The sequence below is a fragment of the Scyliorhinus canicula genome, chromosome 9 (genome assembly GCF_902713615.1).
Source record: "Scyliorhinus canicula chromosome 9, sScyCan1.1, whole genome shotgun sequence".
NCBI lineage: Eukaryota > Metazoa > Chordata > Chondrichthyes > Carcharhiniformes > Scyliorhinidae > Scyliorhinus > Scyliorhinus canicula.
Genome location: NC_052154.1, coordinates 61,310,148 through 61,329,441, shown reverse-complemented (window position 1 = coordinate 61,329,441; position 19,294 = coordinate 61,310,148). Strand labels below are relative to the sequence as shown.

At 46.3% G+C, this 19,294-nt stretch overlaps 1 protein-coding gene across 1 annotated transcript in view; it reads right to left on the bottom strand.

The window, feature by feature from the left end:
• dus2 (dihydrouridine synthase 2) overlaps positions 1 to 18,498 on the bottom strand; it is an 88,853-nt gene extending 70,355 nt beyond the window's left edge. Inside the window, exons 1-6 of the mRNA XM_038805990.1 lie at positions 18,436 to 18,498; positions 17,863 to 17,908; positions 15,911 to 16,002; positions 13,644 to 13,687; positions 8,334 to 8,394; positions 361 to 408 (exon numbers count right to left, since the gene is read on the bottom strand). Coding sequence (XP_038661918.1) covers positions 361 to 408; positions 8,334 to 8,394; positions 13,644 to 13,687; positions 15,911 to 16,002; positions 17,863 to 17,908; positions 18,436 to 18,498 — 354 coding nt within the window. The remainder of the gene's footprint in view (positions 1 to 360; positions 409 to 8,333; positions 8,395 to 13,643; positions 13,688 to 15,910; positions 16,003 to 17,862; positions 17,909 to 18,435) is intronic.
• Between the last annotated feature and the right edge of the window lie 796 nt (positions 18,499 to 19,294).

The window sequence follows — 19,294 nt, the reverse complement described above, 5'->3', positions numbered from 1 at the left end:
GGAGATAATATTAAATATTGTGTGTTATTGCGATAGGAAGTAAAATTACAAAGTACACTGCCCAGAAAAAGGCCATTCAATATAACCAGTCTGTGGTGGTGTTTTAACTTCACTTGAGCCATCTCCCACCCTTCTTCATATATCAGCATAACAGACCATTCCTTCTCTCGCTCCCATGTTTAAACAGGCTCCAAGCAAGTTTTCATAGTTAAGAACATCTCATGAGGTGTTGGTAACTGGGGTACTGAAACACAGATACCTCATTCCCTCAGTAAACCACATGAGCATTTGTTGAAACAATGCCTCATCTTTGCAGATCGACAGCGAGCAATTGAAAGATAATTCAGTGTGACTACTTACAGCTTCAATCTTGTCAGGGTTGGACAACAATGCTACTCCCATGCCACCCTGCAAAGGAAAAGAAAACAATTAGCTGGAGTCAAAGCTGCTTAATTTAAGGAAGAACATGTAGCAAGTAATAAGCAAACCAGAGGAATAACGTGCTCATTCCAAACAACAAATTGAAGTGTAAGTGCCTTGGGAGATTCCGAGATCTGCGAAAGAAGCTGTTTCTGTGAAATATCTCGGGACAATGTAGTGCTTTATTCTGTTAAAGGCACTATATAAATGCATCTTTCTGTTGTTTTATTATTAAATGTTAAATTAAGCCCCGATCTCAATAACAAGGTGCATTCAGTTGTTTGCCACTGTACACTGGAATGTAATTAGTAAGCAAAGAGCTGATCTTAATGTATAATCTCGAGTATTAGAATTTGTGTAAACATTGTTGTTGGACTGTGTCCCATTTGCACATATTTTATAAAATGAGAAGCTTTATTCTAAGGGATTTAAATTTCTGTGCCTAAAATCAGGTTACAACACTTCCAGTAATTGACTGAACAGTACCAGTAATTGACTGGGGAGGCAAAGTGGTTAGCACTGCTGCCTCACAGCTCCAGCATCCCGGGTTCAATTCCGGCCTCGGGTAACTATCTATGTGGAGTTTGCACTTTCTCCCGGTGTCTGCATGGGTTTCCTCCAGGTGTTCCGGTTTCCTCCTGCAGTCCAAAGATGTGCAGGTGAGGTGGTTTGGCCTCGCTAAATTGCCCCTTCGTGTCCAAAAGGTTAGGTGGGGGTATGGGTGGAGGCATGGTCGCTCTTTCCAAGGGGCTGTGCAGATTCGATGGGCTGAATAGTGTCCTTCTGCACTGTAGATTCAATGGTTCTAACAGCAGTAATTGGAGTGGCACATCTGACCACACAGTTCAGCCTCACCTTTCACCTACAAAGTCACAATTTATGGCCTGCCCACATTCTCAGCTTGTTCCCAACACTTCAAGCACCCGATTCATTACCAAAGTGTGCAGAATTATTTAGATCCATGCTTAAATTGGTGTTTTTATTTCATGGGTACAAAATATTTATTGCAATTTTATAGCCTTATCTGAAGACATTCGGAATGTGTCGATATTACAAACTGCCCAAAGTGAAACTTTCCACTTGACAATAAGGTGAGGCGATAAAAAGGCAGAGAATGCACAGATCTGCTTACTGGACCTTTACCATTCATTGTGAATGCAATTCTACCAATTCCACATAAAATTATTTAGGATAAAAAGGGGCACAACCAAAAAAGACCCCTCAATGTTTGCCCAGTAGATCAGTTTTTCAAGGAATTGAATTCATTAATCTGCTTGAAAGTGGGCATTAATAAATAGTAAAAGGCCCGATGAATTGGGCATTGCTCATCGTGAAACACAAGTTTCAGAAACCTCAATTATTGTCAATAGAAATGGACTGGCCAATTCGGATTGGATTGGAGAAAGTGGTTCAAAATAACAGAACACCGCATTTAAAAAAAACAGATCTTCACTGCATTCGCAACAGTCATGATTAACCTCTTAACAATGCATTTGTAATAATGTGGAAAGCACTATCCCAGTTCAATGCTACCTGAATTATCGTTACATATTACAATTGCAAAGTCGGATCTGAGATATCCATTATTAGATCAAGATTGAACTGATTATAAACTTGAGCTGTAAAATTCTATGATTCTGTCCAAAGTAAAGATGTTATCCTACTTTGGAAAATTAAAGGATAGCAATTTAATTCCCATCTCATGAACGGTTAGCTCTTCTGTCAAATTGAGGATACCTCTCGCTGCTAAGAATGATTTATTTTCCAATTAAGGGGCAATTTAGCGTGGCCAATCCACCTGCTCTGCACATCTTTGGGCTGTGGGGGTGAGACCCACGCAGAGACGGGGAGAATGTGCAAACTCCACACGGAGAGTGACCCGGGAACGGGATCGAACCTGATTCTTCGGCGCCGTGAGGCAACAGTGCTAACAACCACGCCACCGCGCCACCCTGCTAAGCTGAGGTTATATCACTCAGTGCCGTACCAGGGAATTACAGTTTTTCCTGCTCCATTACCTTTATCTTATCCAAGACCAAATTCTAGGGCCCGAGGTTTCTGACAGTAATGGAAAGGTCAACGCTTTCACGAGTGTTAACATTCTGGTGCCAGTTTCTCAACACTACTCTGTCACATTGTTAAGAAAAATTAGATTAGAATCTAGTTCTGAAGTTCACTTCAGAATGAAGTAACATTTCCCACTGAATTCCCACTGAGTGCATAACATTTAAAATGTGCCAAATTCAGCCCTTGATGGAATGTTTCCAACTGCGTTCAACAGGGTTCAAGGACCACATGGCAGCTCAGTCAAGGGGAATTTCAAGTTCACTATCTGTGTCAGAAGGCTACAAACCCTTGACTACATTCTGTTGAGTTATTGCCCTTGCTATAAAATATTCTAAGTGCTTGGGTTACAAAGGTCAGCTTACGAGCATGGAATGCATTGACTTACGCTCCCCTGTGTAGATGTTTATTGCTATTACCAGGATAAATGTTTTACTCCCCCCCCCCCCCCCCGATTACGTGAAGACGGTCTCTAACCCTGTGAGAATGCTCCGTAAACTAGTTAACGTATCACAATAGCGTAAAGGCCACTCCGAGTTCCCTCACTTCCCTGCAGCAAGGTGTCAGGATGCAGTCAGCATTCAGCGAAATGGCAGACCCAACATGTCCACCAGAGGGTATGAGGCTTTACTGGTTTCAGTCATTATATAGGTATCTCTGAACAAGAGTATTAAAAGTCCTGGAACTATTCAGCAAGTCTGGAAACATCTGCGGAGAGCGAAACAGAATTAATGTTTTGAGTGGACTTTGACTCTTCTTCAGAGCCGAATTCTACGTTCTGAAAAAGTCATATTCTTTTTACTAATAAACATTTTATTGAGGTATTTTTGATATTATAGCAACAACGAAATAAAAATGTACATGAAACTATAAACATAGTGCAAAAGCCGTCTCCCTCCCTTACAGGTTCCACCTCTATTAACCCCCTACGCTAAGCTAAACTAACCCCCCCCCTCTGCTGGCGATTAATTTTCCACAAAGAAGTCAATGAATGGTTGCCACCTCCAGGTGAACCCTAACAGTGACCCTCTCAAGGCGAACTTGATATTCTCCATACAGAGAAAGCTTTGTATTCGGGGGCTTTGAGTCCCTCCAAGCTAATAGTATCCATTTCCAGGTTACCAGGGAAGCAAAGGCCAGAACGTCTGCCTCTTTCTCCTTCTGGATTCCCGGGTCTTCCGACACCCCGAAAATCGCCACCTCTGGATTCAGCGCCACCCTTGTTTTTAACACCGTGGACATGACGTCCGCAAACCCCTGCCAAAATCCCCTAAGCTTCGGACATGCCCAGAACATGTGGACATGGTTCGCTGGTCCTCCCGCACATTTTGCACACCTGTCTTCCACCCCAAAGAATCTGCTCATCCGGGCCACTGTCATGTGAGCCCGGTGAATAACCTTAAATTATATCAGGCTGAGCCTGGCACATGTTGTGGACGCGTTGACTCTACTCAACGCGTCCGCCCATAGACCATCCACTATCACTCCTCCCAGCTCCTCCTCCCACTTGCGCTTGAACTCCTTGGTCTGCATCGCCTCTGACCCCATAAGTTCCTTGTAAATGTCAGAGATGCTCCCTTCTCCTACCCACCCTTTGGAAACTACTGTACTCTGTCCTGAATTGCCTTAGCGGTAGGAGCAGGAAGGTTGACACCTGTTTACGTTGGAAGTCCTGCACCTGCAGATACCTGAATTTGTTTCCCCTCGCCAACCCAAACTTCTCCTCCAGCGCCCTCATACTCGGAAAGCTCCCCACTATAAATATATCCCCCATCCTCTCAATCCCTGCTCTCCGCCATATCCGGAACCCCCATCCATACTTTCCGGGGCAAACCGGTGATTATTTATTTTTATTTTTTTTAAATAATTTTTATTGGAATTTTTTACAGAAAATATAAAAATATAACAACAAGTATAGCAACAAGCAGCAATATGCAACTAACAGCCCCATAACACCCAAAATTCCCCCCAAACGGTAACATCATTACAGATTGGGGACCAGACTGATGCTCCCTCTGCTCCCACGTGTTTCCTCCATTGCCCCCAGACTCTCAGGGCCGCCACCACCACGGGGCTGGTGGAGTACCGTGCCAGCGGGAACGGCAGAGGCGTAGTTACCAATGCCCCCAGACTGGTGCTCTTGCATGAAGCCACTTCCATACGCTCCAATGCCAACCCCTCCCCCACCACCCACTTCCTGATCATGGCTATATTCGCTGCCCAGTAATAGTTACTAAAATTTGGCAGCGCCAGCCCGCCCTCTCCCGACTCCACTCAAGCATTACATTCCTTACTTGTGGGGTCTTGCCCGCCCAAACGAAGCCAGTGATCACTTTGTTGACCCGTTTAAAAAAGGACCACGGAATAAAGATGGGGAGACATTGAAACACGAACAGGAATCTCGGGAGGACCGTCATCTTCACTGACTGCACCCTCCCAGCCAGTGACAACGGAAGTGTGTCCCATCTCCGAAAATCGTCCTTCCTTTGGTCCACTAATCGGAAGAGTTTTCTCGAGACTGCGTATTCGGCACAATCTTGCATCTTTGACCAAGTAGGGTGGTCAGTCAGTTTTGCGGGTGGGACCTGATTCAGATTAAATTAATCTTGAATCAGCGCAAAAGATAACTAAATGCACAAACGTATGCACTTTTGCACATAATTCACTTATATTTAAGATTCCCCAGTCATTTGGTAGTACAGAATGTGAGTATTACTGAAAATAAGAAACATGTTGAAGCTTTTCATCTCATCAGGGAGCTTCACAAGAATACCAGTATAAGAGGAAAACAGTTATTGTTTATACTGTACAGGAAGAGAATGCCGACTGGTTGACAAGCTGACTCTGAATGATAGAGGCTTTGCCAAGGAGAATACACCAGCTGATGGTGATGACAATTAACTGCCAAGCATTGTTACAAATTTAAATCAGGCATGTTGATCCTGATTGACTAAGACATTGCCCTCAGGAATGTCAGCAAATGGCTGTCGCTTATATTATTCAGCTGAAACAGACACAGTGTGTACAAATTCTTTCTGTCTGCAAAGAACAGTGGCTCCTGTGTGCTTCCAATGCACACAAATACACCACACTGTGAGCCTGACTGACAATCTTAAATTGGTTGCCAGCGTAATTCTTAACACAGAGGATTATTTAGCAAATGTTGCCCAAACGTGAAATCACATCTAATATGTTTTGAGCATTGCAAGCACGGGATGGAACATTGTAAGCACGGGATGGTTGGGTGCGGTTTGTACCTTGCCCATTGAGAACAGCTGCTGGGACATGCTGTTTGGTACAAACACCGTCACCATCAACTGGTACGTTCTCCATGACAACGCCTCCACCAATCAGAGTCCATTTGCCAACCAATCAGCATTCTTTATCTCATACGGTACCAAATTGACTACTTTCCCCTCACAATTGTATTCTTGCGGAGTGTACTAATGAGTAAAGGATGAAAAGCTTTGACATGTCTGATTCCCCAGTCTTTTGTACTGGTTCAGTCAATTCCCACCTGGATTATGGAAATAAAACTAGCAAAAGCTTGGCATCAGTATTTGTATCCCATAGGCACTATCCTTGCAAATATTACAGAAGAAACATTGGACATTACACCGTACATTGTTCTAAACTGTCACAGCAATTGATCAAAAATAAGAAGCCACTTTATTACTTTTGACCCCTCTGCTGGAAGAGGCATAGAATGATACAGCTGTATCTGTGCCAATTCTTTGAAGCTGCTGGGCCATAACCAGCAGCTTTTTATAAAAGGTTTGCGCAGGTTTCTTGTTTTTGCACACGATGCCTTTAGTTGGAAAGTCAAGAATCCCATATGCCTTTTAAACAACCTTCTCAACTTGTCCTGCCACTTCAAAAGCCTGTGTACATGAATTCTAGATCTCTCTGTTCCTGCATTGCTTTTAAAATTTCATTCATTTTGGCTCTCTTCATTATTGCAACCAAGTGCAACTCTTTATATCGCAATGCTAAATTTTATCTGCCATGTTATCTGCCAATTCATCAATCTGTGTGCAATCTGTTACCATCCTCCTCGTAGTTTATTACATTTTTGAGGTTTTTGTTAAACTTTTATTATGCTCTGTATATCTAAGTTACAAATGCACATTAACAACACAAATACCTAATTCTGACACCAGGGGAAGACCACTATGTACCTTCCTCTCCAGAGTGAAATGTAACCTTCATCACTTCTTTCTGCTTTCAGTCCCTTAACCTAGTTTGTATCCATACTGCCACTCTCCTGTTGACCTCATGAGCTTACATTTTTCTAACAAGTCTATTATGTGGTATTTTCTCAATTGCCTTTAGAAAGCCCACAAAAGGGCAGCACTGCGGTCTCACGGCGCCGAGGTCCCAGGTTCGATCCCGGCTCTGGGTCACTGTCCGTGTGGAGTTTGCACATTCTCCCCGCGTCTGCGTGGGTTTTGCCCCCACAACCCAAAGATGTGCAAGGTAGGTGGATTGGCCACGCTAAATTGCCCCTTCATTGGATAAAATGAATAGGGTACTCTAGAAAGCCCACAAACACAACAATACTATCCTCATCAACCTTCTTTCCTTTAGTCAAAGACTATTTGCCTTTCCATTTACTAATCCGTCTTTTTGCCAACATCAATTAATTTTGTCCCAGGTTATTGTTTGCAAAGTTTCCTCACCACCAACATTAGGTTGACTGGCCTGTAGTTACCAGATTTAACCTTCTTCCCTTTGTTTGAACAGGCATGGAAATTTACAATCCTGCAGTCTGTGTTATACTCCTGGTAACTAGTTGATGAAGAAAGAAACCAGAGCCGGTCATTATTTGGAATAAATTATTCACAGAATGAAACATTACAAATATATACCCCTGACTCCACTCTGTCAGGAAGTGATGCTTTATATGTACTCAAGCAACCATCTAATCAATGCCCTACACCTTTTTGTACTTAACTTTAATTGATACAAGTAATACCTTGTCAGGACTCCCACATCTAAGACTGTGACCAGAGCATCTAGAATCTTCACCACAATTAAAATGTGCCAACTTGTGCTTGTTGAGGGCGATTTGACGAGTCTTCCAGTATGACTGTCAGAATCTCGCAATGGCATTGAAACAAGCCATATGTCCCACCTGCCAGTATGTATGCTCTACATAAACTCCCTTCCACCCTTCATCTAATGCAATTAACATTCTCTTCTATTCCTTTCTGAGGATGATGTGGAGATGCCGGCGTTGGACTGGGGTGAGCACAGTAAGAAGTCTTACAACACCAGGTTAAAGTCCAACAGGTTTGTTTCAAACACGAGCTTTCGGAGCGGAGCTTTCACCTGAGGAAGGAGCCGTGCTCCGAAAGCTCGTGTTTGAAACAAACCTGTTGGACTTTAACCTGGTGTTGTAAGACTTCTTTCTGAGGATGGGGGAGGGCAGTGGTAGAAGATGGGCAATTTTGCAAGTGGACCTGACTCAGTCGAGAAGAACCAGAAAACAGAAAACAAACAAAAACTAACAGCCGACTTTTATTGGGATAAGTGTCCTTGCCATATGTGCAGCATACAAACATTAACCCGACCATGGTGACTAGAGTTAAATACTGCGTCAAGCCACAGGCAATACTTGTTAAGTTGGTTATGAATATTTCATTCAGCAATACAAGTACAAACACTTTCCTTTTCAAATCGCACAGTGTAATTCTTTACAGTAGGAAAAATCTATTGTGAATGGAGAGTTGGACGTCGTGCTGTTTTATATCAACGGGGTAGGTATCAACATGCCGTGATAGGGAAAGATGACACAGCAAGCATAAATTGCAGAAACTAAGAAAGCGTTACAGAAAGTCTGATCTTACCTTGGTAGAATATTCTTTCGGACAGCCCATGTTCACATCTATTCCAGCTACATCATTTTCTCTGTGCGGAAAGTAAGGAATATATTCAGAAAAATATACATGGTTTTCAAAATATTCTGCAAAATAAACATCATAGCTTCATCATCCTTACATTCAGAGTTACAATTTCATACGGCTGACACCCGTTTTGCTGCACACGGTCACACGCAGAATGTGATGACACCAGTGAAACATTTAATTGTGTGCTGAACACAAGGCACAATGTGTGAAAGGGATGGTTCACAACTGTTGCTCACCATGAATGAGAGGATACTGTTTCACAGTAAAACTGTTTGTAATAGTTAGGATGCACCATCACATTGTGAAATATGTAATTCTTTGATGTTTTGATTTTATATAAAGATTTATTTTGGAAGTGTGACAAACAGCTGATAAAACACCAGGGTGTAATTCAGCGGACTCAAGTTGAAGTCCGCTGAACGGAGTGATTAGTGGGGTGACTCTCTCCAGCTGCAGCGCTGAAAAACGTCCCGCTATCCAACGCCATCTGCGTTTTCTTTTGGCCTTGGGGAGTTCCGAGATCGCACAAGCTGACCAGGAGGAAATGCTCCTTGCCGATCGGTGGGGCCATTTTGAAAGGCTGCCCGATCTCTCCCGTCCACCCCCTCACCTTCCCCAACCTTTAGGAGGCCCCCGGGAATCCCCCCCAACCTGGCAAGGTCTTCAGGCCCGACCCGAATGGCGGCCTTCACCCGCTCACACACCTCCTCATCCACTAACAGCCCTACATCCAGTCTCCACTGCAGGCGGTGCTGCCCCCCCCCCCCCCCCAACCCCCCGGCCGCTCCACCCCGCGATCCACTTGCAAGTCCACCCAATGTGGCGTGTGATCTGAAACCACAATTGCTGAGTACCTCAAATCAATAACCCCCGTCAGCAGTGCCTTGTCCACCACAAAATAATTAATCCGAGAGTACACTCAGTGCGAATGGGAAAAGTACGAAAATTCCTTCGCCCTCAGCCTCCCAAACCTCCACGGATCTACCCCCTGCCATGTGCTCCATGAACCCTTTCAATTCCTTCACCAATACCGATACCCTCCCCGACTTTGACTCGACCGGTCCAACCCTGCTTCAATGACCATGTTAAATCCCCCCCCCCCCCATGAACAGCCAGTGCAAATCCAGATCAGGGATCTTGCTCAGCACCTGCCTCGTAAACTCGTAAAATATTGCCCACCTCAGACGCCATTTGCTTATCAGCAACGCCACCCCTCGCGTCTTCATATCTAATCCCGAATGAAAGACTTACTCTACCCACACTTCCTTAGCCTAGTCTGGCCCTCGATTTTCAAGGGCGTTTCTTGCAAAAAGGCCACGCTTCCCTTGAAGTTTCTCAAGTACACAAGCACACGCGACCATTTGACTGGCCCATTCAGCCCTCTCACAATCCATGTGACGTACCTGCCCCCCACCCCCACCGCTACATTAACCACCTCTGCACTCCCATTAACTAGCTAGCCTGGCAGTCCCCGCCCATGGCTCCAAACCCCCACAATATACCCATCCACTCGCTTGCACATATCCATATAAAAAGGGCAATGAAATAAGAAAAAGGTGCACTCACCCTCCATGTTTCCCAAATACCCTACCACAGAACCCAACAAGACTCCTCAAAAAAGAGAGGTTTTCCCCAAATCAACAAACAAAAAGCAACAAAAACGAAAAAAGTGAGCAAAAAAAACGACATCTCCTCACACCTCCTCCACTGTTCAATGTCCACCTTCTCCTGCCAGTCCATTATCCCTTAAAAACTCCAGCTCCTCCCCTGGTGTCTCAAAATAATGTTCTCGGCCGTTGTAAGTCACCCAGAGGCGGGCCGAGTACAACATCCTCAACTTCACGCCCTTCCTAAAGAGGGCAGCCTTCACTCTGGTAGGGTATTTGGGAAACCCGGCTCTCCTCTTTGCCAGTTCCTCTCCCAGGCACTGGTACACCCGGAGCTCATTACTTTCCCAGGTGCACCTCCTCGTCTGCCTTTCCCACTGCAATATTTTCTCCTTGTCGAGGAATCGGTGGAGCCACACCGCGATCGCCCATGACTGCTCGTTTGCCTGCGGCTTCCTCATCAGCGCCCTCCTCTTCAGCGCCCTCTGCTCCTGGTCAACTTCCAGGGGCCGGACAAAAGCCCCCTCCCCGGTCAGCTTCTCCGACATCTTGGCTACATATGAGCCAGCATCCACTCCCTCGATGCCATCGGGGTCCCCCACAATTCTTAGGTTAGCTTCCGGGAGCGGTTCTCCAGATCCTCCACCTTCTGCTTTAGCCGCTCCTGGGTCTCCCGCATCATCCCGATCGTGGCCGCCAACGAGGTGAGCTGCTCCTTCACCTGGCCCTGGGACTCCAGTCTCTGTTCCACTCGATCAATTCCATATTTTGGTGGTTTCACTGCCTTGGCTAGGTCCTCCTGGGCTTCCCTCCTCTGCCGGGTGAACTTCTCATTTAAGAAGTCCACCAGTTGCTCCGTTGACCACTGAGCAGCCAGGGCTGACCCTTTACCCTCCGCCACCTTCACCTGTGGTGCACAAAGAATTTCTTGCTCCAACAGGTCCCTTCTTCTCGACCCAATTCCAGTCGTGGATCCATCCACCGGCCCCACCAGTGGAGCTTAACTTCCCTCCACCACCTGGACACCTTTTCCCACCAAAACAACCGCCCAACAAACGGGGTAAAGGACCAAAATAACTGCTTGAGCAGGAGCTGCCAAATGGACGACCACTCACTCCATGGCTGCCACCGGAAGTCTTGCGTGGACCAGTACTAAACGGTGCTCTGGGAAGGTCTCCCAGGCCCTGCTGTTGAGTCCTGGGGGATGGGTGAATCCAGCATCTGGGTATTTTAATATGAGCCATAAGTCTCATTTAATATGCAGATTTGCATCTCGTCCAGCGAGGGTGCGATCCAGATCCCGCCGGGCGGAGTGAGTCGGGCGACTCTCGATCGGCCCGGCGCAGAGCCAGGTTTGGGGCTTGGGCGCAATATTGTTGCGCCAGACCCCCTTTAGGTGCAAGGAGGTCGCTGAATCGCATCCCAGGTTTTTTATAACATCTGTAACATTGCTCAGGGTGAATTGGTGGATACACTGTCTTATACAAATCGGGTGGTTACCAACATAGCGTAACAGGGAGAGTCTTCCAGAGATCAACTATTACTGCACCCAATTCTATTCTCTCCCAAAATTCCATCAGGAGTCACTGGATAGGGATCAGAAGCAAGAACACTGATTGAGTTTTCCTCCTCGTTCACCATCTATTACCTCCAAATAAAGATCAATTAAATCAATACACATACCATGTAGAATGAGGATATTGTTCTTTTGTCCTTGTATAAGCATTTGTCTCTCCCCTCCTCAATTCACTGACACCTTCCTGAGGTGCAGTGTTGGATTACGAGTCACTAAGCACCCTGCAGCACCCAGCTAAAAGGGATCAGTTCTCGCCGTGGGTTTCCTCTGGGTGCTCCACTTTCCTCCCACAGTCCAAAGATGTACAGGGTAGGTGGATTGGCCATGATTCATTGGCCCTTAGTGATCAGGGGCTGGATTCTCCCCTACCCGGCGTGACGGGGGGTCGCGGCGTAGGGGAGTGGCGCCAACCACTCAGGGGTCGGGCCTCCCCAAAGGTGGGGAATTCTCCGCACCTTTGGGGGCTAGCCCCGCGCCGGAGCGGTTGGCACCAGAAGACTGGCGCAAAAAACCGGCGCCCCCGGCAGCGGGGCTGGCCGAAAGGCTTTCGCTGGTCGGCGCATGCGCCGGCAGTGACATCAGCGGCCAGCTGCCGCTGACGTCACCACCGGCGCATGCGCGATGTGGGTTTCTCTTCCGCTATGGCGGAGGCCGTGGCGGCCGCGGAAGGAGAAAGAGTGCACCCAGGGCACTGGCCCGGAGTCTGAGCGGGGGGCCCCGATCGCGGGCCAGGCCACCGTGGGGGCATCCCCCGGGGTTCGATCGCCCCCCCGCACCCCCCAGGACCCGCTGATCCCGCCGTTACAGAGGTGGTTCAAACCTTGGCGGCGGGAGAGACCTCCCAGCGGCGGGACTTCGGCCCATCCGGGCTGGAGAATCACCGCAGGGGCCTCGCCGATCAGAGTGGCGAGATTTCCGCCACCGCCACTTCCCAGGTGGCGGAGGAGTTATGGGGTTGCAGGGATAGGGCGGGACATGGGTAGAGTACTCATTTAGAGGGTCGGTGCAGACTAGATGGGCTGAATGGCTTCCTTCTGACTAGATTCGCTAGTCATAGAACCTGACATAGAATCTGATTGAATAGTAGGGATTCTATGAACATGTCATTGAATAATAATCAGGAGAGGAGCCGGTCTATATTTCTCCCTTAACTCGGGGCATTGAGGCCTTTTGTCGCAGTTGCTAGTCCCAACCAATAAGCTCCGCACAGATTGGAAATGTGGGGCGGAATTGTCATTCGGAGGTCAGGAACCCAATATGGGGGCAAGTCATGATCACACATGGCATATTATCAAAAAGACACACTGCTAGCGGAGGCCCAATTAAAGACAAGGGAGCCGGCTCACCATGCTAGGAGGTACGAGGGAACAGGGAGACTCCGGTTGATGGAGGACCAATGGGAAGCCCTCCAGTACTAGAGGCCTACAACCCCGCGCTCAGGTGGGTGCTGTCAATCTGAACATGGAGACAGTTAGGATAAAGGCCAGATAAGCAATTTTGATTTTCAAACTGGCCATAGCTGCCTGGGCATGATTCTGGAGTTTTGGGGGCTGCTGTCCCTCACGCAAAAAAATAAATAAAATCGCTGCCACTGCCATCTTTTGGCTCGAATCTTTCTCAAGGAGAAAAAAAAAAAGAATATCCACAAGCACTCTGCATGATTTTGCTCTTTTTCTCCTCAATATTTCAGAAAACACTCGCTCACAACCAATTGCAACAATCCCTCGATAGTTAGAGGGCTTCCTCTCCACTCCCTCCCCTCCATCACCTCTGCACCCTAACCTCTGTCTAATGTGGGATGTGCAATATTCACAATTAACATTTTCAGGATTTCGAACCGTTCTTCATCATTGTGTTGCTGAGGAAACCGGCACGTTTGTAATAACCAATCACAGCTTCAAGTTCCTCACTAATTATGGGACACATTGGGCTTTATGACATTGGACTCTCCTTTCCTCATACTTTAATGCCCCACTTTGATTTCTCGGGGAAATGTTATTTTGAGGGCACCGTCCACAATTATCTCAACCAGTGACTGGTGCGGTGACTGGCCGCTTAAAGACTTACACAAGCTGTGCGACTGTCAGTGCTCTCTCAGCATCAGCTGTGCCCTGCAAAATAAAGAAAATTGAAAAAAGGATTAACTTCTAGATGTGCGCAGACAAAATACAAAAAAGATTCTGAAGGGCCGAGAAGCAATTACTTAAACATAAATGGAATTATTTACAATGGAAATGCCAGCAGCAGACGAGAAATGCAAAGTGACAGGGCTAATAGACATAATGTCATCAGATTCCCAGCAGCATTATTTCTGAGCCGTGGAATGACAGTAAACTTCATTGGAACTAATATCATTATTTAGACTCACAGTGGGACACTTTCTATTTAAACACTTCAAGCTGATTTAGTGTCAGCCAGCAGTAAATTGCAGGAAGTATTATTTGCTTAATGTAAAAGATCCCAAGACACCGTTTTAAAGATGGCCAACAGGTTATAAACACAGATTATCTGTTTATCTCGTTGCTGTTTATGGGAACTTGATGTGTATAAATTGGCTGCCGGATCTCCTACATTGCAATAGTGGCTACACCTCAAAAAATCTACTTCATTGGGTGTGACAACTTGAGGTCATGAAAGCCTCTCTTTTAAAACAGTCTGCGATTTTGCACATCAAGATTCATTAGGCTAACTGAATCCAAAGAAAGGGATGAGCTGCTGCTGATGTACTCAAATCTTTTGCCTTGGTTATCTTATCTTAAAGGTTACACCACTTCCCAAGTGACCCATTATATCCTAAGGCACTCAATGCAAAAATATCCCTTTGGATTGACAATAACATTCCATCCCCCCCCCCCCCCAAACACGAGGTCACTCAAGAAGGATCCACCTGCATTTCGATGCGCCTAGCGTAATTTCAACCAGGGGCCTGTAACCCTTAAATCAGTCCAGGGGTCAATCCAGGGCTGTCCAATCCTCAGAAAACACAAGACTGGTGAAGCAAACCCAACCTATTACGGTGTGATTAGCATCAATAGGAATGTTGGAGGTTAAAGAAGAAAATCACACTGGAAATACTTCACTAACTCCCCATCCTAGAGTTACTGCTGTGACTGTAGGAAATCAGCTGCTATCTAAACTCTGCAGGTGTGAGCTATGGGAAGACCAATCAAAGATGAAGAGAAGGCATTTTGACCTAACTGGGTTGAATTTTAAAACGGGAGAGCTGCAAAGCGAATGAATATAGCTCTGACAGATGATAATAACCAGGATAAGCTATAGAAAGAGTTTCAAAGGAAGAAAGGGAAAGAAAAACTTGCACAACAGACAGAAATTTGGGCATCTCAGGCTGGCTAAAAGGATAGTGAGAGCCAGCAGACAGGGCAGCCTCTGCCTTGTGGAGGAACTCGATAGCAAGAGAGCACATTTTGAATGGAGACGAGAGCACCGCACCAATTTTCTTCACCTTTACCAATACCACGGGAAACAGAATCCCCGCTTACAATGAGCGGGTGCTTCTTGACTACCATTGGAGGTCGCTCAGAGTCCATTTATGGTAGGGCACAACCAAATCTCTCGGGTTTGTTGGTGGTGATATACACTTGTCCACCATCTTGTGTTACACACACCTCTTCACTGAAACTGCTTTCAGCAGTCTTAATCACACTATTCTGATGCCTCATATATCAAATTACACCAGGAGCTTTATACACACTGGCAAACCCGCTGAGAATTTCATTTCAATAGCCCAAAGCAGAGGTGGTACACATGAATTTTCAACATCCTGAAATCAGTGCCTCCAAGGAACTTTGCACATCTTAGGGCAGCACAGTGGATAGCATTGTGGCTTCACAGCGCCAGGGTCCCAGGTTCGATTCCCCGCTGGGTCACTGTCTGTGCAGAGTCTGCATGTTCTCTCAGTGTCTGCGTGGGTTTCCTCCGGATGCTCCGGTTTCCTCCCACAGTCCAAACGCGTGCAGGTTCGGTGGTTTGGCCATGATAAATTGCCCTTAGTATCCAAAATCGTTTAGGAGGGGTTATTGGGGATAGGGTGGAAGTGAGGGCTTAAGTGGGTCGGTGCAGACTCGATGGGCAGAATGGCCTCCTTCTGCCCTGTATGTTCTATGCAATCCTCACATTCCACTTTCTTTTAGAGGTGTTATTCTGGAAATCTAAAAGATTGATTTTCTGCAATAGAAACCGTGCGTGCCAATAGCAGTAGGCCAACTAATCCAGAGCTCATTCAGTTTATACATTTGCAGCCATCCAGACACAGACCATTGCAAACCACCATTCATCATTATACATTTCCACTGGGCAGGATAGTTACTTCTTACCATTTGGAAGACAACGTGATTCTTTTCTCTTTCACAAGTCCGGAATACTACTCGCTCGTCACTCGCAACATAATCTATGGTGTCCAGCACCTCTGAGAAAAACAAATAGAAAGGCAAACTTAGCAAGATGGGTGAGTGCATGTTTTTTAAATTCCTCCATGGGAGTGGGGATCACTGGCCAGACCAGCATTTGTTGCCCATCCCCAATTGCCCCAGAGAAGGTGGGGAGCTGCCTTCTTAAGCAATCCATGAGGTGGAGGTACACCCACAGTGTTGCTAGGGAGGGAGTTCCAGCATTTTGACCCAGCGACGGTGAAGGAACGGCCGATGTATTTCCAAGTCAGGGTGGCATGTGGTTGTAGGGGAACTCTCAGGTGATGGTGCTCCCATGCATCTGCTGCCCTTGTCCGTCCAGGTGGTAGAGGTCGCGGGTTTGGAAGTTCCTTTGTATCAATGATTCCAGGCACGGGGTGGGATGGAAGGGGTAAAAACAATGAAATAGCACCTTCTTTTTTTTAAAAACTTTTAATTAAAATTTTCATTTTATAAACCGCAACCTTCTGCTACCTTTGCCACCGGTAGTCCGAAATGGCATCTTCAATAATAAGTTTCACGGACATTTAAGCTGTGCCTGGTACAATGCACAATATTTCCTTTACAAACTACATTTGCATATATCAAGTAAGCTGCCTATGGGATATCAAATGGCCGAGGTTGAGGTTTTGATGGCTACATCAATGCAATCTGGACAGAACCGGCCAAACTGGTGCAAACAAAGAGGGAATTTAAAACCCATGACGTATATCTGCAGCAACTTAAACTTGTGGGTTTTCTAACAACCATAGAAACCCTACAGTGCAGAAGGAGGCCATTCGGTCCATTAGGTCTGCATCAAACCTCCGAAAGACCATCCAACCTTGGCCCACTCCCCCACCCTATTTCTGTAACCCTGTGCATTGATCATGGCCAATTCACCTAACCTGCACATCTTTAGAATCTTTCCTGTTGATTCAAGGTTCAATTTGTCTGAATCAGGCTCCGCCCACAAAACAGGCCACGCGCCGACAGTGTGAATGAATGAATGAATGAATGAATGAAAATTGCTTATTGTCACAAGTAGGCTTCAAATGAAGTTACTGTGAAAAGCCCCTAGTCGCCACATTCAGGCGGCTGTTCGGGGAAGCTGGTATGGGAAGTGAACCGTGCTGCTGGCCTGCCTTGGTCTGCTTTCAAAGCCAGCGATTTAGCCCTGTGCTAAACAGCCCCTGCTGTAACTGTGGCATTCCACCAATGAATTGCATCCATTTTCTGGGTGACACAGGCGCTAGTTGAAACTGGCCAGTGTGCGCCAATGAAACAGCTTAATGATTTGGTATTGGTTTTTTTTAAAGTCATTAGCAGTAAATTTTAAACTTAGGTTTCTCATGAGGTCTGGGCACTCTTATTAAAAAGTGGTTATTGCTGATGAACACATTTTTAGCAGTATTAACATTTACTAGGTCATTCCTCTTAAATACAGAATATGAAAGAATCCTTGCTGCTGCCAAGAAGATGAAAAAAAGAGTTAGATCCTACTTTGCTGCCAGATCATGCCAGATTGTGAAAAAAATTACATTTGTGATTCAACAATTAACTGGAAACTAACAAATATTTGAAGGGCATCCTAACCTGATCAATTTCAAGCCCATCCCGGGAGCGATTTCCCAACTGCACGAAAAGCAGAAACTCTATCCCACTATGTGCAACCCAACCATAGCCAAGCTCCCCATTCCTGGACTGTATCTATCTTCCACTTGGGACCCTGTTATTATTCTAATACTAACCCTTTCATTCAATTTAATCAACTTCTTCTGCTAAATATTGGAAAAATGTTTAAGTATTCATCCCAGAAAGAAAAGGAAGTGTAGGGGAAATAAAATCATGTGGAGAAAAAAATGAATTTGTCAACTCACCATTCACCACTCTCTTGCACTGTATCATTTTCAAGTCAATCAATTCCTATTTAAAGGGGGGGGGAAAAAAATGAAGTTCACAAACTGACCGCAATATTATTCCATTACCAAAATGATTAATGCACCGATGACAGTAACATCACAGAAATCAAATACACTGTCTAAGTTCAGATTGTTGGGAAAGATTTGAGCAAATTTGTCCTAAACAACGTTTTAAAAAATGAAGTCAAGGAATGTAAAATAACTTATTGCTTTGAAGTTTGCCAGGACGCCCCTCTGCCAGCGGAGTGTTAAACTGCATTTTGGATGATTCTAAAGAGATTTGCCTGGTAGATTGCTTGAAATTTACCTAAAGGAGAAAGAACTTGCATTTACATTGTGCCTATTATGCTCTGGGCATCCCAAAGCATTTTAGAGCAAATGAAGGGCTTTTCAAGTTGTCATGTTATGAAGATATTAGAAACGTGGGCCCAGAAATGGGGCCCAAAAGTTGGCCGGCACTTTAGGGGTTAAACAGACTAAGGGAGGGGACTGCTGGCAGCAGAAGAGGGATACGCCCACAACCTGAGTTACCTTGTCCCTTTCAGACTTAACCTCATTAGTGGAAATACACAGGATGATCCACTCGAGATCCATTGTCATTCGGAACAAACTTGTTTGACCAGCCATCAGACCATCACAGAATCTGATGACCCATCTGTCTGTTAGTGGAAGGTTAGTTGCACATGAATTGCATAACTCTGTGCCGGGTTGGAGAATCGCCGGGAGGGGCACGCGCAAATCCCGCCAAGCGGCCCCCCTGGTGATTCTGCGCGCTTGACGGGCCAAGTGCCCGCCGAGACCCACCGGCGTCGTTTGCGGGTGGTCCTACCTGGCGGGACCTCGGCATTCTGGCTGTGGGGGACGTCCAGGTTGGGGGGGGGGGGCTGGAGCCGACTCAGGGCCGGGGGTAGGGCATGCGGTCTGGGGCAACCGATCGGTGGGTGCACTAATTCCAGGGGCTGGGGGCCTATTTTCCTCCACGTCGGACCCCTGTAGGGCTCCGCCATATTGCCTGCGGGCCGGCGCAGAGACAGCAGTTGCGCACATGCGCTGACCCGCACCAGCCGTGGCGCACATGTGCGGACTCGTGCCGGCTGTGGTGCGCATGCGCAGACCTGTGCCGGCTGTGGTGGGCCACCTTTTGGCGCCGGAGCAGCGCACAGCACTTTGTTTGAGGGGCTGGGTGGAACTTGAGAGGGAAGAAAGGCTGTTTTGAAGAATTACAGAGAAGGCTATTGAAACCGAGCAGAGAAGTCATGAAAGTTGCCACTGAGGCAGGTTTTGGAAAAGGATTCTGAACCAATGGCTTAACAGAAGAAAATTTGCTTTGTAAATACAAGCATCGCCATTGTCTACCTGTGACAGTGGAATAAGAGCTACATGTTCATGT